Source organism: Taeniopygia guttata, chromosome 2 (assembly GCF_048771995.1).
Source record: "Taeniopygia guttata chromosome 2, bTaeGut7.mat, whole genome shotgun sequence".
NCBI lineage: Eukaryota > Metazoa > Chordata > Aves > Passeriformes > Estrildidae > Taeniopygia > Taeniopygia guttata.
In genome coordinates this window covers 45932434-45957681 of record NC_133026.1, presented here as the reverse complement: position 1 = coordinate 45957681, position 25248 = coordinate 45932434, and the positions used below count along the sequence as shown (strand labels likewise).

The following is a 25248-nucleotide window of genomic DNA, read 5'->3' as shown; positions in this document are numbered from 1 at the left end:
ACAACATACTCTATCCTTACTATTTCTTTCTCCTCAGTCAAATGGGAAGAATGTTTTAAGTTATGTGTCTGAGATAAATTTTCTTATGTTTGTAACAACAGATAGTTTTCACAAGCTGATAGTCCACAGCCTGCCTGCAATGAGCAGAGACATTCTCAACTAGACCAGGCTGCTCAGAGCCCCATCCAAACTGACCTTGTTTCCAGGGATGGGGAATCTACCACCTTTCTGGGCAACCTGTGCCAGTTTCACCACCCTCACTACAAAAAACTTCTGAAAGTGTTTCCCCTGTACTGAGCACATTACAGCACCTCTCAGCATTGTGTACATGTGTACAGCCACAATTTCAGAAACCTCCTCAGATATGTGGCAGGATGAGTTAAAGATGTTGTGACCCTGCTCCTGTGAGGTCTCAGCTGTACTAAATCTATTCATTAATAAAAGAGAGCAAATCATACAACTCCCCTAATGTGCAATATAATCATTGTTCCCCTTTGTTTTCTTTTATACAGAGCAGAAACTGTGCCATCTTCTGTTCCCTGAGGAATTGTAATGAAAATGTGGGAGAGTTTAGATCTGCATTCTCTTCCACCAGAATTAAAACACATCTCAAGAAATGGCCTCTTTCCTTATAGTGTCTGGTCTCTTACTAAAAATTCTGACATGGTATCACCAGACACATTTTTTTCCAAATCAGCAGCTTTTTATCTGTTACTACCACTGGCAGAACTTTCCCAAGAAAGGGATAGTTTCCATACCCCACCTTTGCATCCTCTGCAGTAAAATTAAATTAATCGTCCCTGTATTTTGAATGCAGGGCAGAAGCTCCGTGCAAAATCTGAGGTAGTGTGAGCATCCTTTCACAAATCTCATGGCATATGCTGTGCTATCAGGGAACTGCTGAGCACAGCAACCTTTTAGAAATTCCATCCTGCATCTGAACGGCAGAGTCAGAGGGATGATGTCCTTGTACAAAACCTACAGTCATGCAATTCCCTAGGCCTGAGACGGGGGCAGCCAGGAGGCCAGAGGTGGGACCCTTGAGAAGAAAACCAGTAGGACAATCCAGATGAGGATCTTGAGGATAGTGCCTTAGCTGTCTTCCATTCCAGAGGCATGACTCAGGTAGCAGCAACAAATTGAAAGAGCTGAAGCCACCCTGGCAGCAGTGCCAGGCACAGGAGGAGATGGGAGCCACAGCTGCTAAGAGCCTGTCAGCCAAAGCCGAAAGATGGGGAGAGCTTGAAGGCAGCAGTGACAGCTGCTGAGTCAGCAGTCACAGGGACTGTGTGAAGTTTGACCTAGTCCCTACGGCCTCTCCCCCTGTCTCCTCTATTTTCCTTGGGCAGGAAGGAGGGCAGGATGGTCATGGCAAAACTGAGAGAAGGAGCAGCCTCCCTACAGCCTCCCTTGTGCCTGCACTGCAGCTTCAGCACCATGGGCAGGATGAGCAGGGCTATGCTATGTGTGGCTCTTCACAGGCAGCAGCATGAGCTGCCCACCCAGTGACTTTGTCTGCACCACCCGGGCATAGCAAGGAATGCTGCAGCATTTCCAAGGGAGCTCTGCAGACACAACTTCTTTAACAGCTTATATTTGGGGTTTAGGCACCTGCAGAACTTACATTGGCTGGGCTAATGTTATGGTTTTGGGAGGAGAGTAGGGTTAGTGAATCTTGGGTTTAGAGCTTTTTTAAACAGGCAATCATGCTGGCTCTTTTGTCATAGCTGCCAAATAAAAGTCCAAAAGGCAAAGGCCTTCTGAAAAACATCAAGGTGTTTGGATGCACTGCTTACTCAAGTTGCATTGCTTACTCTAGTTGCAAGAATCTAATTACCAGGCATTACTCCTAAAGTTTACACTGGAACAAAGTTTTCCATTTACAGGCAGTTTATCTTTGGAATACAGATAACAGCTAAAATTTAGAGAATGTGACGTGTAGCTGACAGTCAGTCACAGCTTCACAGCACAAGATGTGTCAGCAACACTCTCTGGCATTCTGACTACAGGTGTAATTGATTTCCCTGATTATGCCCGCACGGGTGAAAAGGAGGGGGGCAGTTCTGGACTCTCTGTGCTGTGTTTCTGAGAAGGAAGTGTTCCCTGTTTTCGTCAAACTTGCCTCAGGATACACATAAACTCATTGATCCTCTCTCCAGAATTTTTCCACAGCGTCACTCAGCAGGTGAGCAAGCCACCACTCCTTCAGCAGGATGAAGATCTTGTTCAACCCACAATTATAAAAACCCCAGCAAATAAACAAACAAAACCACATAGAAGAGCATATGCAGAGTAATATAGAAAAGGACTAGGAAGTATCTTTAAAAGCAGTTACCAAAACTTATCTCCAACTACATCTTAATCTGAATCACTGAAATTAGTATTCAGCCTCCCTAGAACTCTCCCATATCAGAAGGAAATGAGATGTCTTTCCAACCACGTGGACATCTAAAACTGGTAGAGGATTTCAGATGACCACCATCTTTCAAGCATTATGTAAGGAAAATTTTCCAACCTCACCTCCAAGCAGGTGGACAATGAACATTCAGTCAGCAATGTTCAGTCCATGACAATCACTTAAAGGATTCTTGCCCTTCCACAAAGATTCAGGAAAGTTAAGATATCCAGCACACTTTTCTCCTATCACTAAATCCTGTTAGTCTCAGAACCCATGTCAGGGAACTGCTAGAGCAGTAAACCTTTGCTAGGACTTGAAAGCATTTAAGCCACATTGCAGTTCCTTGATAGAACCCATTTGCTGTACAAGGGGTATCTCCGTGCCAAATAATTTACTTCTTGAGATGCCATCCATACAGCTTCATAGAAAAAACAGTTACTTATGCAATCAACCTGAGGTCAGGTTGATTGCATAAGTAGATTTTAAAAACCTGCATTGTGCTGTACAGATTATCAGTCTGTTCATCATCTCACATCCCACTGCCAACCATAACTCTTGCTTATGTAATACTTAAGGGAAAACACAAGATGCATTTTTAAATATGCTCCTCCACTTTATCAAAATCATATTGTTTTATCACTAGACTGTGGTCTAGAAATTAGAATTTGTATTATTAGTTGCCTCTCCAAAGCCATGACCAAAATGAACTGCAAACAAAATTAACTCTACACCTACAGGTTAAGACATCCTTCTCCAGCCAGTCTAATTCTTGCAATTGCAATTGTGATTCTTCTTTCAGTTTTAAGAAAGAAATACTGTGAGTAGTATGTCTTTCCAAATAAAAGTTCTAACCAGAAACAATTTGCAACCCTAAAAATGTATTTAATTTATTATTTAGTTTGGAAAGAAAGATATGCATTTCCCAGACCATTTTCCCATAGCCAAAAGAGTATATCTAAAGTCAAAAGAAAAGAATAAACAAAATTAAGTGGATTTGTTACTCTTTTTTCTTCCTCTACTCACAATATCTGTTCTGTCGGTAGTATATGTCCAAGGTCAAGTATTTGGGACCTTTATTTAGCTGAAAATGAATCCTCCTCTTAGTGGGTGTTGCAGCCAGCTCAAATATCCTCCCACTGTCTAACAAATACTGATAGTGCTGAACTGAGCTAAAAACTTGCACCCTGTACTAGCTAAATGTGTCATTTTCAAGTTTTAAGGAAAATCCAAGTATTTTTTCCACAAAGAAAAACATAATATTAAAGTTCAACAATTGCAAATTCTGATTTAAATATAATGCCTGTTATACTTGCACCAGATGGAGTTACACAGCAGAAAGCATTGCTATCAAATTAGGACACAAAAATTACTCAGAAAAAAAAAAAATATTCATAAATACCTGGGTTTATCTGGGTACGCACCCCTGTTGCTTTTCTTTTCCACTGAGCCCCTGACAATTCAGTCACCAATTGCCAACCTTGACTGTCAGCAACTTCTTTCCTAGCAGCAGTCAGCTGCCAGCTCTGAGAATAGCACCTGCCTGTTTAATTAGAGGAGCAGAAACAGCCTGAGTTCTGGAGAGCCCCTCGTTAGCTGAGCCCTGTTACATCTGGTTCTTAATGACCCTTGAGAGCTATCATCTATTTTTATAAAGTAATCTCAGTTAAGTATGGTAAACTACATATTAATCCTATAAATAAATCCAAAATAGAGAGATTCTATAGATAATTCTAAATAGGTAAGTTCCAAATACTAGGAGATAGTAGATACTAATAGATAAATTCTACATAGGCAAACTCTAAACACTAATAATAAAATGCTAATAAATAGATGAATTGTAATTAGATAGCTAGATTCATTCTAAATAGCTACTTTCTCCTTAAAAAAAAAGTTATTTTACACTTTGACATAGAGGAAGGTGGCCCCAAGCCTTCCTTCAAGGGAGAAGTCAATCGCTGCCAAAATAAAGGAAAAGGATTGGGTCTATGTTAGTGATCAAAAATTCTGGATTTTAAGCAGTTTAGCCTAAAACAGCCAGTCAGACCTGGCCTCTGTTAGCTTTGTCTGGGCAATGCCCCATATAAACACCATTATTTTATAGCAAGTTTTTCCTTATATTCCCTGATTTTCCCCAAAGCTGCATTCTTATTTCTAAAATGGCAACCTGCAGGTTTGGAGGGATGAGGTGAGGAGGCAACAAAAACTTCCTCTTGAAGGAAAAACACCTTTAGCTGGATCATGAGCCATGTTTGCCAAGTCCTAAGGAGCAATGGCATGAGAATTTCAGATGTACTTAGCCTAGCCAAAGGCACTGCTAAAGTCATCCCTGCTATCCCATCACTGACAAGCAGTTCCAAATAAATCCAGCACAGCAATTTTTGGGATCCTCAACTGTCGGCAGTGCAGTCCTGCTCCGTCTCCTGCATCTGCCCTGGAGAAAACTCTGTTAATCCTGATTTCCCAGGAACTCTTCAGCCCATCTCCTAGGATCCATCTGGAATGTTCCACCATGCAAAACACTGGGTTCACTCACTAAGGTTTTCTCAGACAAAACATTTATTTAGGATGCCATGGAATGGTTTGGGTTGGAAGGGACAATATAAACCATAGAGTTCCATCCCCTCAAAAGGAGGGAGGCTATCCGCAAGATAGATTTGATTTTTTTGGGGTACATATGAGAATAGAGTAAGGAGATGTTTCCACATTGAGTTCTGCTTCTGGCAGTACTCCAATCACAACTTGCTTCCCACTCCTTCTCTCAGCTTTGTCAGCACACAGAAGGGACTGCATCTGAAGCACAGCAAAAAGTGAGCAACCTGCTTCCAAGTAAAGCAAAAGGGAAAAACAATCTGCTGAGAGAGCTGCTTTCACAAGATGGTAAGGAGCCATTCTGGACCCAAACTTTTTAATGGAAGTGTCTGTCCCTGATATCCACAACTTCTACATCTGGTATAAAACCATCCATTAATCATAGTTTAATTATTTTTTTCTGAACATTAATAGCAGTATTGAAAATATTCAAGGTAAGCCTGCTGTATACAAGAGAAGACAGCTGCAAGAAGGGTATTTGTTTCAACTCATGGTCCCAACCCACCAAAACTCCAGAAAAAGTAATAGTTGATCAACATTTTATTTAACAAAAAGGTCAGTTATCCAACATTTAATGGTATCAAACTCAAAAAAATATTTCACTGCATTTTTTGTAAGAACAGCATTAAAAATCAATACAAAATGTTCTCATCCAACTGAAATACCAATTTTTAGAAAGAGCATCTCAGGGAGCTTACATTCCACATGTACAGATCAAGGAAAGCAAGAAACTAGACACAAAGCTGATACTGGAAATACAACTCCCTGCCCACTCCTCCTTGGCAGTGTCTCACTCTATGTGTTTGTGCTCTTTGCATGCTGTGTACTGAGGGGGATCCCACGGCCTTCCAGAAAATGGGTCTGTTCCGTGTATTTAGCACTGAGCAGCTCTGCTGTGTTTGTCAAGCTAACGGGTGACTGTCTCAAGTCACAGAATCTGAGCAGCACTCCCAGGGCTGACTTTGTGTTGAGGGCTGGGCCAGAGTGTTAGCACACACAAACAGATGGGTCTGTTTCTTGATTCTATCACTGTCTGTCTGTTTGTTTGCCACTGCAGACTGCTCTGCTGCTTAAACTCTTAAGTACTTACTCCTTAATCTATTAATTCCCAAAATAGGAAACAGAAGCCCAATACAAAATCAACTGTGCCCAGTATTTATGACAGCATTTGTACCCTGTATGTTAATATTTAATGTCTAACAAAACTATAAATAAGGTTGCAACTAGAAAGGTTTTGGAATGACTGATGGGAACACTGGCCAGCAAGAGTCAAGGTTACTAATTCAGCACAGTACAGATGGTAGGAAACTTTTATTCCGTGAGGTAAAAACCCAACACATACACAATATCAGTTCTAGGTCTGTTTAATTTAAGTCACAGTTTATGTAAATTTTGCAATGGCACAGCCATTTGCAATTTGCAAATCAGATTTTCTGCTGGCAAAAATCCATGAGAGTTTGTTCATTTACTGGGAAGGGTGCTCATGCCTTCTGAAAGGAACTGGGATCAACAGCTGACAACTTTTACAGGTTATTGTTACAGGGAATGTTTTGGTTCGCTTTCCTACACAAATATTTCTGATACGGAAGGTTTTTTAGAACTCTTTTAAAAGCACTTGGTAGGTTTTCTCTCTACCATCCACTCAACTGATCATGAATTGTTCAATGAGAACTTCGGATCTTTTGCATAAAAGCAGACCCCACATACACATGTGGTTCACGGCACCACATACAGCAGGACACTCCTTACCTGTCTATACATCCCACCTTGAGGCACTTAATACTTTTTTTCAGAAATACCTAACAATTCCAACTGAGAATCTCTTCCTATTTTAACGGCCTATCCACACCCAGGCAGAGGCAGACACAGGCTATCCGAGGGCTATCCTTCCAGCACTCCTTCTGGTACACATGTTTGAACAGTAGGTCAGCTCAGGATTCTTGGTTTTTTTCTTATTTTTACAGCTCATCATGCTCCTCTTTGGCCTCCTGATCTTTCAACTTGAATTCTTCAGCAGTAACTTTACCATTTCCATCCCGGTCTTGATTGGTGAACATATTTTTAACAATCTTCTCAAAATCAAAACCAGGAGCTAGTTTTCCTTTGCCAGTATCAACTTGAGTTTGGATGTACTCTGAAAACTAAGAGGGGGAAAAGGAGAAGAAAACAGCTCACAGTGAAAAGGACATTTGACAATGAAGAGCATTTTACGACTTATTAAGTGTACATAGGACAATGTCACTACCCTAAAAAGTTTACCACCCAAACTGGACTAATTAGATCACACACATGAGGTTGAATAAGTAACTCTTTGTGGAGCCCAGCAGGGATTTCCTCACTCAGTCAAGTGGGTTTTGGACTCATAACAAGAAAACTTATTTTTCATAATTTAGGAGGAAGATGGGTTGGACAGCTGGACATAGGAACAGCTCTATATGAATGGAGGGCAGTAATTTTGCATGGTGATACATGAAGCTCACACTGACAAAAAGAAACTCACCTGCATCTTAGAGGCAGCCACATAGAAGGATGAGTGCTCATGTGCACAGCAACAGCCTCACCCTACCTCTTTTTCTAAACCAGTAAAAGCTTTTTTTTCTTCTGTGCAAGGAAGGATGTGGAGGTAAACATAAGAGAGAAGATGGAGATGAAAGGAAAACCAAGAGGTGGAAGAGAGTGCTAAAAAAAGGGAAAACAAGAATTTCATTTTACCATATTAGGGTTTTAAATCCTAAAAGGCATTTCGTGCTGTTCCACAGGGCCACAACCTGCCCTGGAGGGGCAGGCAGCACCACTCTAGGGAGAAAAGAAGTGACAAAGAAGAAGGGACAAAACAGACGAAAGATGACACAGAAAAAAGTGACAAAGAAGACTTCAGAAGAGAATAAAAAAATAGAATTTGAATAAAAAGAAAAGGCAGAGGAACATCTCACAGAGGTTTATGTTATCAGAGGTGGTATGGCAAAAGCAAGTGTCTTTCAACTGGGGCACACAATGATATCCTCACAATGCAGATTTTAAAAGCAAGCAAGAGGAAGAATTTGACTGCACAGCACACAATTCACATGTGTAAGGAGTGGCCACTACCATTGCCAGGCTCCAGGAGAGATTAGACAGTTCCTGGATGCACTGCTGCAGGCTCAGCTTTGGCTCAAGAATTGACCACAAACTGCCAATTAACACTGCGACAGACACCAAGAAGGCTGATACAGCAAAGGAATGTTGGATGATACCAACTCTGCCTCTTACACTTATGTCTTAAGGAAACCACAACAGTAAATGATCTTATGCAGTATGACCATTCTTACAGTCCTTTTTTCTTTAGCTCTAAAGCTGAACAGCCATGTTTTAGCTGATACCCTGCCATCCTGTTCCCTTGATGACAAACACTGTTCCAGAAAAAGAGAAAAATGAGGAAAGACTCCATCCTTCAACACTGGCATTGATGGTGGTAGAAGAAAACCACTGCACGTGTTTTCATTGTCTCAGCTTACCTCCTCCAAAAGAACCTCTCCATCATGATTCTGGTCTATTTCTTCAAAAAGGTTGGGAGAGACTTCCCCATTCCATACAAACATGTATCCTTCAGGCAAGCCAGACACCAATTCCAGCAGTTCGATGTCAAAAACCAACACAGCACTACCAGGCACTTCTCCTTCTGTCACAACAAATGGCAAAGAGAGGTATTTATCCTCACTTACACTGGAAGGGGGTAATTTCTTTTAATCCACAATTAAATTTATCTTCCTGCTCCAAAAGACACTTCTCTAGTGTGATCCCTAGCCCATCAAATCTTCCTAATCACTTCACCAAGGGTGATCATAAAAGGAACCTTTCATAATAAAACTTGAGGCACTGGAATAGATTGCCCAAAGAAGCATGGATGCCCATTCCTAGGAATGTTCAAGGCCAGGTTGGGATGGGGCCCTGAGCAATCTGTTCTACTGGAAGGTGTCTTTGCCCATGGCAGGGGGTTGGAACTAGCTGAAATTTAAAGTCCCTTCCAATCCAAACCATTCTATAATTCCATGATTCAAACTGCATCCTTATTTTTACTTTTAAAAACTAAACTTGTGGGAATAATCCACTTTCCTTTATCTTCCCAATACACTGTGTATCAGCATACTCCTGTAAGACTCAACAGCTTGGGATATTTCCTCAGGGAAACCATGGAAGGAGTTTAATTTAGTCTTGAAAAAGAAAAATGAAGCTCACCTCTAATCTTTTTGCAAGAGACTACAAACAAGCAATTTCTTCAGATAGCTGGGCATAAACCAACACACTAACAAATTATGCAACGTTTCAGAACGTGTATCAGAGGTACTCTGAACAATGGCAAATACTTATGACAGGCATTTTACACAGCAGACTTTTCATGTTATGAGGAAATTTTCAATTTATTACATATAGCTATGCAGTTATCCATAATGTATCATAGATAAAATCATGTATAAAACACTGAATATATATTAAAGTCCTAATTTTTCACAGAAGACATACAAGTGGAAATGCATTCTTATCTCTTAACTCAAATTAATTCTCCATTAAGCTCTGTACATGATGCCTGACAGTCTTTATAAACTACAAGCTGTTGTGGTGCTATTCAAAAAACACAGCAACTTATGCAACTGTTTCCATACACGTCAGAATTTGGTGATCTTGGATCTCATATAGACTCCTTTCCCTCAAATCTTTTAACCAGCAAGACCAGAAACATAAAAAACCTTGACATAAAAGTTCTTGTCACTTCTATATCATTCTTTTCATTACCGCTGTCCACATCATTAAAAACTGATAAGCCTTAATGCCCTAAAGCTGCCCCAAAATGTATCTGTGTTGGAGTTTTAACAGCACCAATACACTGTTTCACATCTTACACTCAGTTTATGTATCTTCTGAATTTCCTAACATATTAGGGCTGACCAGTCCCCTACGGCTCTGTCTCCTGCGTAGCACACCGCATGTCCAAACACAAGCACCCAATGGCTACCATGGAAAACAGTGTTTGCATCCCTCTGCAACATCAGACTGCCTGGAGCTTTCTGCTCTGACAAAGCAACATTACTGGGGGCATGTGTTCCCTTTTGTACTGTGATGGTCTTTCTATTGGCCATAGAAACAGCATGACTTGAAATGCAACACAGACAGCATGTTCACTGTGCACAGGGAGGAGGGGGAGTGTCTAAAATAATGACATAATAAACCTCTAAAAATATCCAATTCAAGCAGCTAATAAAACATGCATGCCTGTGTTTCAGTCACTCCAGAGATATTAAGTGGATGTGCACTCACCAACTCCATCTTCTCCATAACCAAGGTGAGGTGGGATAACAACTGTCCGTCGTTCCCCAACACACATGTCCTGAAGGCCCATGTCCATCCCCAACACCACCTGACCAGATCCCAGAACTATGTTGTAGGTCTTGCCAAGGCTGTGTCTGGAAAGGAAGGGAAGAAATGTAAAAAAAAAAAACAAACAACAACAACAACATAAAATGAAAAATTTCTGTTGTTCAAAATTACCACAGGAGTAGCAGTTTCTAGCAGTGTCCTGTCATTGTCAAAAACTAACTTAATACCCAGTGCTTTGTTCTACCAAACAGTTACCTGAAGTTGTTCTCAAGTTACAGCCAGCACCAAACAGACAGGTCTCTTCTGCTGACATGTCCTCTGGCACTAGAATTATAGGCTTCTTGGACAAAATCCAATTAAAATCAGTAATCATACCAATTACAACCCCAAGGTATTTTGTATTGAAATAAGGGCTTTTTCCTTTCACATATTTTTTTAACTGCCGTAATTGGACTTTTCAGCAGATGTAAGAATTCCAGATGTACCTTCATCCCAGGACCACCAACTCCATAGAAGGATCTGAGTGCATTCTCATGGATCAGCCATTTCTTTAATGAAATCAGTCACTATAATGTAGTAGTTATCAACACAAATAACTACTACTACTGCTATTTAACCATATTAAATTTTGAATTATACCTTGCTGTCTGTGGCTCATTTCTAAAATTAGAAAGTATCAACAGTTAAAAGCTCAAAAGTCAAACATATATTGTGATTCTAAAGGCAGAGTGTGCAGCATTAAGGCTGTTTATTCTACTGGTTGCCTTTCTTTGGTTATTTGGCTTGGCTGTGCCTCTGCAGGACATGCTTGTACAACACAGTATTATTTGGAAAGAAAACAATTCAGTGGCTACAAGGTCAGCCTTAAAATTAGGAGCACATGATCCACGATCTTTCATTCTCTAAAAACTGCTGTGAGTAAGATGGTCTCAACATCCCTTGGTTCCTGCTACAAAATGGTAATTGAGCATTCCTGACATATAAACTGTTTTGAACCTGGACACGTCACTTGTATACATCCTTGCCTACAGCACTGCACCACATGCTCCAAATTAAGGCAGCTTTTCAGCTCTGCAAGCTACTGTGTACACTATGAAACTTATGAGCTACTTCCTGTGTTAATTATAACCTGGTTAAAAATAGCTCTTCCCAACTTCCTTTTCCAAAAAATAAAATATCATTTGGATGACTTGCACTATTCAAAAGATTAAGGCAAAAAGAAAAGGAAGCTAACATAAATAACTCTTGTAGCTGTGTGCCAGGCTCACTTCAGTGCTACAGGAGACAGACTGGAGCAATTTTTTGCTTCCCTCGTAAGTGTGCTGCCAAAAGAGAGGAGGAAAAGGCATATTATCCTCACAGTTACAATCAAGGCCTCTGATAGTTTCTCCATGCTGACACTTAAAGCCACACTACAATACAGAAGCAGCAATGTGTGCTACAGACATGACAGGTGACCATTTATTATAAACCACACTCAAGGTATCTTTAACAAGACAAGTAGCCCTACCAGACCTCTCTCAGGTCAGAATCAGTACAGAGCACAAATCCTACTCAAAAAACTGAATAAACCTGGACAGTTCATTCTCACATGATGAGACCTGTGCTGTCGTGGCATGACTCACCCAGACACTTGAACTGGCCCATTTAAACAGAATGCTACGTAACAAGTTTCATCATTTCACACATACTGTTTACGTTCTTCTCCAACACACTACTACATACTTTTTGTTCTTGGTTCCCTCATTATGCTATGTCAGATTGTCTTTAAATTCTCCTCCTCCTATGAACCTTTGGCAGGCAGCCATAAAGAGAAAAATACATTCTACATAAATACTCAGTTAAAAAAAAAAAATTCTTTATTCCCTGCTAGTTTGTTTTGCAGGGAGTTCATTCTGCCTTCACTGCTGCTGGAAGTATTTTCCTTACCAAGTCACTCAAATACCTACGTGGAGTCCAGCAAGGTTCCATCCAGGAGTGAAGCATTGTAGTGGTATTTCAGGTAATCTCCCTTCTTGCTCAGTACAGTGCAGTTGGAAGGTTTGTAGTGAACAGTAATGCTGACCGAATCTGAGGGGTTGTGGAAGTCCACCACATGGATATCAAAGACCAGCACTGCAGATCCTGGAATCTTTCCTGAGCAGGAAGCAAATTAGACAAATAGAGGAAGAAATGGTACCCAAACAGGCAAATGATGTCCAGGTACTGCACCCTATAGGAATATGCATTCCTGCTGTGTCTGCTACTGAGTCATTTTGCTTTTTTCATTCAGAATTAAAGGATGAGATAGATGCAAGCTGCATCCAATGTAGGAAAGACAACCAGTGGGAAAGCACTACATGCAGTTCAATGGTGAAGGAAAAGCTTTTGTTATCCTGAATTTTAAAACTATGCAGAAATGAAGCAATATCCATGTATTTCCTGTGACTATCCTAAATAACTCACTTGAGTTTTATGTACCAATTCAATATTGATCATCAAAATTCTCAAGGACTTCTTATGCTTCAAGAAACGTCATTATATGTAAAAGGTTACAGTTCCTTAAAATATCCTAAAAGCAGGCAACTTCTTCCCCCTCTTCCCAGCATTATATGCATTACCAGGATTAACAAATCACATCCAGGCCTAGGATTGGGGTTTGTCAGTAAAGGAGTCTAATTCCAAATCAGCAGCACAGAACTTGTATTCCCAGAAGAAAGGCTTTTTTTCTAAATCACTCATCCAAGTAACATCCCAGGAGGCACTTTTTGAAACACCAGCCACAACGCTGTGATCAGCTGGAAGGCTTATCATATTCAGCCTCTCCCAGCAATCTGTTTACATAGCAATGAGTTTTCCCAAAGAAACGTTAATTGTATGTTACATGTACACGGTTACTTCACTGTTACATGCATCCACCATTTACAGAGGTGGCTTAGAAGTCCATACAACCTGCAGCTGTGGAAGGAATGGGGAAGAAACCTTTGCATGAACTCCTTCAGGATAGAGAGTTTACGACACACAGGAAGGAAGATCTCACACTGCAGAGCTCCTGGCATCCAAGTACCAGTCTGCCTGAAACACCAATTACCCAAATGAGTTCAGGCTATCAGTTACATGTGAGATTGGTCTGTATGGTATTGTCCTACCTATTTTGCTAATCAAAGTAATCCTGCAAATTCTGGGTGTGGTCTTGTCAGTTTGATGTCCACAAAATAATGAACTAATTCATAAACCTTTCAAATGCCAGAAAAAATGAAAATACACACAGATTAACTAAACAATAAAAGTTTAACTACAGAAGACTTGAATGCAAAGCCAAACTCACCTCTCCCTTCTTCTCCATATCCAAGATGAGGGGGGATTATTATTCTTCTTTTTTCACCAGTGCATACACCTAGCAAACCTTCATCCATTCCAGCAATCACATAACCTTTCCCAACATAGGTGTCATATGTACGGTTTCGGGAATAACTACGGAAAATATTTGCATTTCAGCAGTGTCAGGTGTACTCAAGAAAACATGTGCTCTTGCAATAGCTCTGCAACACAATTCTTAAACCAGTTAAGGTCAAACACACAGTCATTAACCAGCACCAGGGAGGCACAAAGGAACTATTTCCATGAATCCAGGCCATCAGGTTTCATCAGTCAGCGACACACAGGTCACTGATTACCCAACAGTGAGACCCTGGCTAGTGAACAGCCAGCAGATTTGCAAATTCATTTCTACTGTATCTAGAAAGAAAAATCACACTTATTTATGTATTTTAAATTAAACAGAAATTAGGTTGTGACAAGTAATTGAAAAAAAAAATGGTTTACTCCTTTAAAATTTCCTCTGCCCTCACAGTACTTTAATAAGCACTTATCAACTAGCTATGGTTGATAAGGGCTTCATTTCCATGAGACACCCTGCAGACTACCTCATTTTGCAACCACAGCTATGTAGTTCAACCACTAGAAGGAGCAAGTGGGATAAATAGGTTCTCCTGGGATGCTCAACATTAAAATGAGTCATAACAACAAAACCATATCAACACTTAAGCCAACCACTTAACACACAGGTTGAAGGACCTGCTTCAACACATCATGACAGAATAAAACAAGGCTACAATAACAAATGATGTTTCTTACATGGACATGACTGTCTACTACCTTTCTTCAAGGCATGTTACACAAAGGCACAGCCCAAGAAGGAGAAGGCAGAAAGGTTTTAATTCATCTTTACAAGGTAGCTCTGGGAAAGAACTAAACCAGTACAAGACCAGACCCTGATGTAATTCTGAGGTTTGTTCAACTGCTCTAAGCCCAGACAGCCTTGGCTGAGCTGCCCAGGGAAGTTCTGCAACCAAACATTACAGAGTAAAAAGGCAAAGGAAAGTATTATTGGAGCTCTCAACCCCAGCCATTCGCAGAGCTTTTGGCATGTTCCGTGTACTAGTGAGAAACTTTTTACAGAATAGCTCCAGGGTTTTCAATCCCTATTGTTAGCTGCTCTATTTCTTCATTTATGAATTCTGCAGGTCAGAATACCATGTTTTAGTCAACAAGTTGTCTAACAACTCTGAGCACTTCAGAATGATGTACAGGCTGCTGTCTACAAAGCATTTATTACTATTTTTTGACAGCAACCATCATATAAATACTACAGCTATTTTCAAAAATGGATTAGTTACTATAGAAGATACTGATATGTCAAAAAAAAAGAAATCAGTACACTGTGGATAAGCTTTGAGTTCTTAACTTATAAGCTTTCACAAATTGTAAATCAAGGTCCACAGAGATGGCTGCTACAGTAGTGTTAAACATTTTTCTCTGAGCTTATTTTGTAAAATGTTTTACATTGGGTCATTCTCACCTCCTTTTAGCTACTTCTGCCAGCTGTTCTGAAAGCTGGAGTGGGATAGTAAAGCACTGTTCCACTAAATGCAACCAAAGTCACAGAAATCTACAAGGGTATTATTCATATGACTCTGTACACAAGGCTCATCTTCCCACAGAGCTTTGAATTTATTGTCACAGAAATCCCTCCTCCCTTATCACAGAAAACCCCTCTAATTGAACTCTGCAATTCCGTAATTCAGCCTTGAAAGCCATCAGCTTTCAAAATGCAAACATTTTCTAAGTATAAATATGAGTAACCTTACACTAGCCACTAGCACACCGACTCACAATTCTCAGGACATAAAATGGAATCATATTTATTTTCTCTCTCTTCAGTGGTATTACCTATTTGGCAGATAAACCGTATGGGGCAAAGAGTCTTCAGGCTTGTGTGCCTGAAGCACTTGGCTTCACCGGGCAGGCCACTACCCCTAGATGGCGTCTGTGACAATGACATGGTACAAAACAGCTCTTTTCCTTCCCATATGGAAAAGTTTTCTGACTCTTTTTTAAAAGACTCCAAGTCCACTCAAAATTTGCAAAAAGGAAGGAAAAGCAAAGAACTGTGTTTGAGCATATTATGGACATGACACAGGAGTCAAACTGGAAATGCAGTCTGTAGAGTTGAATGTTTTGTTTACCTGGAATCAAATAATGTGCCATCCAAAAGTGTTCCGTTGTAATGGTATCGGAGAAAGTCTCCTGTCTGGCTTCTCCGCTCACAAGATTCAGGCACAAGCTGGTTCTCAATAGCAATACCATCCTTGGGGTTATGCAGATCCAGCAAAACCACATCAAAGACAAGGGAAGCCTGGCCAGGGATCTCCTTACCTACAAAAGTGTCAAGAGCAGAAAATTGGGAAGAAACAGCAGGTGTTCTAACAGAAGCTTAAACATGTTTGTAGAAGAAAAGTAATGTACTGCCAAATATGAAGCACCCCCCCCCCCCAAATAAATTAGAATCATAGATTATTTGAGTTGGAAGGGACTCACGATTATTACTCCAAGTCCCAGTCCTACACAGAGCACCCCAAGAGTCACACCATGGGCCCGAGAGCATTGTCCAAACACTTCTTGAATTCTGTCAGGCTCAGTCCTGTGACCACTTCCCTGGGGAGCCTGTTCCAGTGCCCAGCCACTTTCTTGAGTGAGGAATCTCTTCCTAATACCCAATCTAAATCTCCTCTGACACAACTTCAGAGGTCCTGTCACTTGTCACTAGAGATGAGATCAGTAGCTACCCCTCCTCTTCCCCTTATGGGGAAACTGCAGTGTGCAGTGAGGTCTCACCTCAGTCTTTTCCAGGCTGGACAGACCAAGTGACCTCAGCTGCTTTTTGCACAGCTTCCCCTCAAGCTCCTTCAACCATCATCACTGCCCTCCTTTGGACTTCCTCCAGTAGCTTAATGTCTTTCTTATATTTTAGCACCCAAAACTGCCCCCAGCACTCAAGGTAAGGCCACCTGAGTGCAGAGCAGAGCAGGACAATCCCCTCCCTTGCCTGTCTGGTGATGCTGTGCCTGACTCTCCCCAGGTTGGTCCTCCTGGATTGCCAGGGCACTGCTGACTCATGTTGAACTTGCCATCCACCAGGAGCCCCAGGTGCCTTCCCATAGTGCTGCTCTCCAGCCTCTCATTCCCCAGTCTGTGCACACAACCAGGGCTGCCCCATCCCAGGTGCAGAATCGAGTTTGTTTAATTTCATATAGCTGGTTATTGCCCAGTGCTCTAATTTATCCAGGTCTCTCTGCAAATTTGCTTCTAGTCAGTCAATTTTTGGTTTACGGGGTTTTTTTTTAACTGAATTCTCCAACCGAATAATTTCCTTCTATTCCCACAGTGATGGCACTGCCTCACTGAAAACAAAGGCCCCTTCAGCCTCACAGTTAATGGTAATGAAGCCACAGAAGGGGTATGAAACCTCGTATACCAAAGATACATCCTTAAACACCACAGCAGAGAAAGAATATCAGGAAAAGTCACAAACTACAATTCAACATGCGGATGTCTATGTCTAATCTGCAGGCTGCGCAGTCTCACAAGACAATCTATTTTGTAGTTATCACTAGAGTATTTGTTTAAAAAAACAACAAAACCCACCTGGAATTAAAAATACATTTAACATATTTTTTCTTCAAATTTTTCTGCTTTCTGTGGCAGTCTGAAAGGATTATATAGTTACCTGTCTTCAAGTTTTTGGTGCCACTAGACATTAATCACAGACTCTATTCCCTGACTGAAATAAAATTTCTGTATATAAATACTACAGTTGTATCAACAGTATGACTGTTAAGCAGTGTCTGTCTGAACAGGGTAATAATGCTGCCCATAAATTTAAAATACAGAAAGTTTATTTTATAATATGCATGACTTGGGATTATAAAAAAAAAAAGAGGAACAACTAAAGGAATAACTTGTACCATCTCCATCTTCTCCATATGCCAGGAAAGGCGGTATTGTGATAATGCGCTTCTCCCCTATGCACATTCCCAAGAGACCCTGGTCCATACCAGGAATCAGCCATCCAATTCCCACATAGGTATCGTAAGTTCGCATCCGATTATGGCTAAACATGAGAAAGAAAAAAAAGCACAACCAAATGTCAGACTGGCACAGGAAAGAAAAAGATTAACCTTTAAATCCACATGCTATGCACAGTGTAGCTCACAACTTGCTAGTCCAAAAGTATCAGTCCTCCACTTGCCAAGGGCTGGCTGGAGGTTTTCCAGAGTACTTAGATATGCCAGGAACCTCACTGAGGCTTCGGAAAGTGGCTCTCAAGCAGCTGTTACTAAATCATCATTTTCCACTGGGCTCTAATGAAGCACACATGCTGTACACTTAAAATCTCAATAAGAAAGTGTTAGTGGTTCACTTTCATTGCAAACCCTGCTAAGTTTACAAAACTTTTATCTAATCTGAATGGCTATACTGGTTATAGAGATTTTTAACTGACTGCAATAAATAGCAATATAAATACAGGGAACAAAATTTACAATTTAAAAAAGCATCTGGATTGGTAATGCCCACGAAGAAATAATGCCCAGTTTATTGATTTCAGTCAATACTGCTATCCTATAATCCCTGAAAAAATTACTAACACGCATCCAATGCCAGATGTCATTTCCTGTGTTTCTGGGCATTTCGCATTAATTGTTACACAGGTAAAAGGAGAGCAAATGATGGTGAGATACCTATTAAACTACATAAAGACACACAACCCAGCTGCATACCTTGAATCAAATAGGGTCCCATCTAAGAATGTTCCATTGTAATGGTACCGTACAAAGTCAGACACCTGGACTGTCCGAGGGCACTTCTCAGGTCTGAAGTAAGTCTGAACCTGCACTTCGTCCTCTGAGTTCCACAAATCTATCAGGAGCACATCGAAATGGAGCACAGCATTGGGGGGTATCACACCAGCTGCAAAAGCAAAACAACAGACACAGTTTTCTTTCCCTTTTTATACAAGGTACCAGCGAAAAGGAACTAATCCTTGCATACCCTAAAAAAAACTGCATAACGCACACCTTATTTCCTGTTGTGCTTACAACTCCTTGGCCCCTTGCCATTGCTGCAGCTATTTACGGGGGGAAATCCAGCAAGATGAATTCTTAATACAGCTGTCCATCAGGCAAACTATCTTGAGTTGGCATTTATTGCCTCTCTCAGGCTGTAGAACAAAGATACTTTTGGAACTGACAAGACCTTGTGCAGCACTGCAATGCCAAATCACAATTTTAGTTTTATTAAGTATTTAACAGGGAGGTAGATATAAATAAATAATTAACTTTCACAGCAAAAGTGAAGGACCTGAAGGTCTTATGCAGAAAACTGTTCTTCCTTCAGCATGCAGAGGGAGTCTGGACAGATTCCTTTAGGCTAGAGGCTTAACAAACAGGTCTGAGGAAAGGGGATAACCTCTGTTATTCACTACACGCAGCTCCTACCCTCCTCTTCTGTGGCTCCATTTCCTATCTGCTCTGTTGAATCCCCTACACAAGCAGCCAGCCCGGTGCTGTACTTACGGACGCCTTCACTTCCATAGGCAAGCTTAGGGGGAATCTTCACAAACCGGCGCTCGTTCACACACATGCCCACCAGAGCTTGGTCCATCCCAGCAATAAGCTGACCTTTGCCCACAAACACGTTGAATGTGGATCCCCTGTCATAGCTGAAGGGGGAAAACCAGGCAAAAATGTCAGTGGTTCATTTACACCTCTTTGCACTGTTGGTTTTTTTTTTTTTTGTCTCCCTCTTGCCCCATTAGCATAACTTTATCACAAAACAGCTCCTAAAGCAAGGGGCAAATCCAAGATGCTCCTGAGACTTCAACACAGCTCTCTTTCTGTTCACTGCTCATCACCTATCTGAAACACATTCTAGCAGAGTGCAATGTGTACTACAGGCACATGAAGGCCAGAACTACATACAGCTGACACACTAACATTAAAAGCAGCGCTGGAAAATTAAGGAAGAAAAGGAAAAATTAAACACTGTTATGAGAGATGAAAGGATAACTGCTCCCACAGTAGGATCTCGGCATATTGATTTCAGTCAGCAACATCACAAAAATATTACATAAGACCTAAAGGTTTACAATGTGAGACATCACACTTCCAGTCTCTGTGGGAGAAGGGGAAAGGGAAAAGATGCCTTTTAAGTAGTAGCTGTGAGGTTTGCCAACAGGTTGTTTATTTTCTCCTCCACTTTCACAGCGCTCATTTAAAGCACAGAGACATGTTTTAAATGGCAGGTTTGACAGACCAAGAATCAAGAAACAAATTATTCTCCTCTGTGATAAAACATGAATATTCAAAAGGTAAAAGAAATTATGCTTAAATGACTCCATTTTCCAGAGAGGATGGAGAACAGCAGCATTACCACAGCAGAACACTATATTACATGGTTCATTAGGCCACCTTAAATCTGCACAATGACCCCACTTTGAGGTGCCTGAATTACTGCTATTGAACTTTATGAAGCAATATATAAACACATGTCAAGAACCATCTCAAAAGCTTCATGCCTATTTTTAAACTTTTAACACTTCCATTTTCCCAAATCCCTTTTATAATTCCAAGGGCTTTTTTTTTTTTTTTTTTACATTTAGATATAGATAGACAGACGGATAGATAGATAGATAGACAGACAGATAAAAGTCAGACCTGGGGGGAGGGGAAAAAAAAAAAAAAAAGGTTGTGCCTTTTGCCTTTTGCATGCTAAAATTCTGGAAAGCAGCCAGTAGCTAGACATCCCTAGGGAAATGATGTCAAACTTTCCTTCCAAGACTGTACACATCACTTACACAACATACTGAGCCTCCTAAAAGTCCCACAGCCTTGAATCTCTCAAATATTTTACTGAGTGAACTCTGTTTGCTCCATCTTTTTTTTTTTTTTATTTCTGACAAACATTTCTCTTAAAGTAGACAACCCTCTATTTCTGAGCATTTCACATTTCACATTCCCACTCCCAGGAAAGGATGGAAAGTATTTAAATTAGGCCCTGACAAATTCTATTATACACACAAAAACCATAATTTAGATTTTAAGACTAATAGGTTCTAAGAAACCCTCCAAAATGGTATTTTGTAGCAATTGACAAAGCTTGGCAATACATCTGGGATGAACTTAGAACAGAAGAGCTTTCTTTTTAGTAAAAGAAATGTATGATTAAGAGAACATCCATGCAAGGCAGAGAACTGAACAAAGCACTGATCAGACCATGCAACTTTGCACGACTGACTTTGTGGATTCCTTAAAACTAAGCTAGATTTGTTTCTATTAGTGGAATTGACCAAATTAATAGTAGATGACTATGCAATTAAATTCAGACTTTTAAATGCAAATAATTTTATGGCCATTGAAATAAAAAATGCAAATGCTGATGCAAAAAAACCCCAAAAAAACCAAACTAATGACAATAAAATGCTAATTTATGTGACACAGTCATGATTACTAAGACTTTGTCAGCAGCCTGATAACGTGAGGAGCAGTATTGCTACCTGCCCTTGGAAATACAAAAAATTAATTTTAAAACTCAAGAATATTTCCAAGAGCTGAAGAAGGAACAAAGCAAAACTACCTTTAGCTCAACATCTAGAGTATCTTTTAGACTGATTTCATAGTAGTGTTCAATTAAACTGATGCTGCTAAGCATGCTCATAAACTTCAAAAAAAAAAAAAAAAGAAAGCAAACAAACTAAAAACAGGTAAGAAAATTGGCTTATTTTTATATAAATTGACTAAATCTCTTTAACTTATAGGCAGGGAACACCAAAGATTTCAGAACAAACACTCCAAAATATTTCTTCCATCAACCTACAGAAGACAAAATCTTCCTATTTCTCCATGTCTTAACATGATTAAACACTGTCATCAGTCTTAAAAAAGATCATAGTGAATAACAAAAGTGTACACCAATATGAGCTGCCATCTAGGAAAAAATCTGAAGCTGAACAAACCTGACATTTTTAAATTAAGGCAGCCACAAAAATATATAAGTTGGACTAGATTATCACCATTACTACTTATTTACTAATATTTAGAGGATCCAAAGAGATAAATGCTGTACAGTTCTGCACAATCTGTTCCTGCCCCAAGTAATTCAGAACGAAATGACAAGGGACTTGGAACTAAAATGAGAGCCAGCACCTGGGCAGCCCCTCCAGGTGTCCTGCCTCAATGCACAAGTAGCAATCAAAAACACACTTCTGAACAGGCGGCCAGTTTTCCCATTGTCATATATTTATACCATAAACCACAAGGATGCTGCCTTAGTGTGTCTTCACACCCACAGCTTAAGACTTACGTTCCAAGCCCATCAGTTACCAATTGATTCACTGTCTGTACTGTGCCTTTTCACTGAAACTGCACCAACACCAGCTGAAGTGCCAGCTATCACATCCCACATTTTAGTCGGAGAAGTGCTGGTCATATGGCATTAATGGCATACTAACTACAGACAGCTCCAGAGGGAGAACTGAGCTTTGAAGGACAGTTTTTTCCCTAAGGCTGTAGATTTTTCTTAAAGCACAAGGGAGATTACCAGGATTACTGAAAATACATTTTTCATTATCTTTCTAAATAATACTTTGATCAGTGGCAATGAATGAAATAAGAAAAAACAAATAAGCTGGCAGCAGCAGCATCATCCTTCACAATCTCCTGATCCCGCTGTTTAGGCTTCTTAATCCCAAAATAACAGCAGGAAAGCAGCCAGGCACTTCACTGTACATAGGTCACATTTATTCAAGGATAAAGTATCCAAAAAATTCTATGTAAGTATAGCCTGATAATTCCTATATTTCCGGCAAGAATAATGATTCAGAACCAATCGTATTCAATTAAGTTTGAGCCTGGAGAAGACTTTGGAAACGTACAAAATGAAACGGGCATGAAATCACTTCTGCGAGAGACTGTGATACCATATACACTCCTGTTTACCGGGCTAATACTGGCTGAGTAACGTTAGGGTCTTCACTCTTGGAGCAGAAAACGCCCATTCAGCGCCTTGGAGAAGCAGCTGAAAGAACATGGGATCCATAAGGGCAAGCAAACTACTGCGGACTGGACCCAATCACTACACGGTCTTGCTCCATGCCCCCAGCCATCACACCTCTCTGCCCTTCATATTTCAAAGGCATCTGTATGCCCCGCATGTATGACACTGCTCATCCTGCCACTGAGCTGATTCCAACTGGTCAATCCAAAAGCACTGGGAAAAGCAGGGGAACCTGAACCGAACCTCCATCGAACCACACAATCTCTGCACATCCACAAAAAAACCGCCCTCGCGGGGACCAGCACCTCTCGCTCCCCTCCTCTCCCTCTCACAGCGCCCAACCAAACCCCGCGGGGCTGCGCCAGACCTGGAGTCGAAGCGGGTGCCGTCGGGGAAGGCGCCGAGGTAGTGGTAGCGCACGAAGTCTCCGGGGCGCACGGCCCGCGGGCAGCTCTCGGGCACGAAGCGCCGCTCGACGCTGAGCTCGGCGCCGTCCGGAGGGATTTCGGCGGCGGGCACCGGCGGCGCCTGGCAGGCCGCCCAGCTCTCCAGCAGCGCCGGCAGCAGCAGCAGCAGCGACCCGCAGCCCGGGCCCCGCCGCCGCACGGCTGCCGGCCCCGCCATGGAGCGCAGCGAGCGGGGCAGCCGCAGGGCGCGCTCGGCGGGGAGGGGAAGAAGGGAGGGAATGGAGGGAAGAAAAAGAGGGAAGGGAGGGAAGCCGCCCGCCCCGGCCGGCCCGCCCGCTCCTCCTCCTGCTCCCACCGCCGCAAACTTGCAAACGTGGATGAAGCGCTCCCCCCCGGGACGGGGGAGGAGCAGCCCCGGCGCCGGCTCCCCCCGCCCGCCGCGGGGCTGCGCAGTCCGGAGTGCAGCGGTGGCACCGCCGCCGCCGTCCCGCCGCCGCCCGCTGCCTCCCCGGGCCGGAGGTGCGACGTGGCGCTGCCCCCGGCCGCCCTCCTGGCGCTCCTCTGCTCCCGAAGGTAGCACGGGAGACGGGCGGACCCCGAGAGTCGTAAACACGCAGACACCGCCCGGCCATTTTCCGCAGATTTCTCGCAGCTCTTGGGAGCGGAGCTGCTGGACGCTCTGGGAGGGACCGAAAACACGGCAAATGACCCCCTGCAAAAGGGGTCTTGTCACTCCACCTGTACACATACTCCGTGCACGACTTCGAGTCGTGCAAGCTTAAAGTCCGATGGCAAATGTTCTCTTTTAGATCAAACTCTCAAAGAGACGAGGCTGGGTTGGCAAATGCGTATTGATGCACACCAGTGCTGTCACAGGAATTTGCAACTCCCTGGCGGGGGACCTTTCCACATGACACAGAGAAAAGACAGAATCACAGAACGATTTGGGTTGGAAGGGACTTTAAAGATCATCTAGTTCCAACTCCCTGACATGGGCAGGGATATATTTCATTATACCAGGCTGCTTTGAGCCCCATCAAACCTGGCCTTGAACACTTTCAGGGATGAGGCATCCACAACTTCTCTGGGCAGCCTGTGCCAGTGCTTCATCATCTTCACAGTAAAGAATTTCTTCCTAATACCTAATCTAAACCTACTCTCTTTCAGTTTGAATCCATTCCCCCTTGTAAATAGTTCTCTATCCTTCCTTGTAGGTTCCCTTCAGATGCTGGAAGCCTGCAATTAGGCCACCCTGAAGCCTTCTCTTTTCCAGGTTGAACAATCCCAACTCCCCAAGCCTTTCCTCATAGAAGAGGTTCTCCATCCCTCTAACTGTCTTGGTGGCCTCCTCTGGACTCACTGCAACAGGTCCATGTCCTTGCTGTGCTGGGTCCCGAGAGCTGGATGCGGCACTGCAGGTGGAGTCTCACCAGAGCAGAGCAGAGGAAAAGAATCCCTTCCCTTGCCCTGCTGGCCACGCAGATTTGGATGCAGCCCAGGACACGTTTGGCTTTCTGGGCTGCAGATGCACATTGCTGGGTCGTGTCCGGCATCCAATCCATGGGCTCCCCAAAGCCCTTCTCCCCAGGGATGTTCTCTATCAGTTCATCCCCCAGCCTGTGCTGATACCGAGGATTGCCCCAACCCAGGTGCAGCATCTTGCACTTGGTCTTGTTAAAACTCAGGAGATTATCATGGGCCCACTTCTCCAGCTTGTCTAGGTTCCTCTGGATGGCATCCTGTCCGTTGAGTGTGTCAACCAAACCACTCAACTTGGTGTCAACTGCAAATTTGCTGAGGGTGCACTTGATCCCTCCACCAATGTCCTTAATGAAGATATTAAACAGCACTTGGTCCCAGTACAGACCTCACAGGGACACCACTTGTCACTGATGTCCATTGGGACTCCAAGCCATTGACCAGATGGGACCCATCCAACTACTTACTAATCGATCATCTGTCTCCACTTTAGGGAGAATGATGTTGTGAGGAACCATGTCAAAGGCTTTACAGCAGTCCAGATAAACAATACACATAGCACTCACCTTGTCCACTGCTGTAGTCACGCCATCACAGGAGGCCACTGGGTTGGTCAGGCAAGACTTGGCCCTGGTGAAGCTGTGCTGGCTG

The 25248-nt window shown here is 42.2% G+C and overlaps 1 protein-coding gene across 5 annotated transcripts in view; it reads right to left on the bottom strand.

The window, feature by feature from the left end:
• The window catches only part of FKBP9 (FKBP prolyl isomerase 9), a 44055-nt gene extending 20529 nt beyond the window's left edge, over positions 1-23526 (bottom strand). For 4 of the 5 annotated variants that reach the window (XM_072925831.1, XM_072925833.1, XM_072925834.1 and 1 more), the window contains exons 1-8: positions 23079-23526; positions 19234-19379; positions 18439-18628; positions 17626-17771; positions 15847-16036; positions 13647-13792; positions 12289-12475; positions 10280-10425 (exon numbers count right to left, since the gene is read on the bottom strand). In XM_072925831.1, the coding sequence (XP_072781932.1) occupies positions 10280-10425; positions 12289-12475; positions 13647-13792; positions 15847-16036; positions 17626-17771; positions 18439-18628; positions 19234-19379; positions 23079-23335 (1408 nt within the window). In that variant the 5' untranslated portion in view covers positions 23336-23526. Of the gene's footprint in view, positions 1-5512; positions 7129-8481; positions 8646-10279; positions 10426-12288; positions 12476-13646; positions 13793-15846; positions 16037-17625; positions 17772-18438; positions 18629-19233; positions 19380-23078 lie in introns of those variants that run through there. The other variant, XM_004186110.6, reaches the window with a different exon arrangement.
• Positions 23527-25248: the final 1722 nt, after the last annotated feature.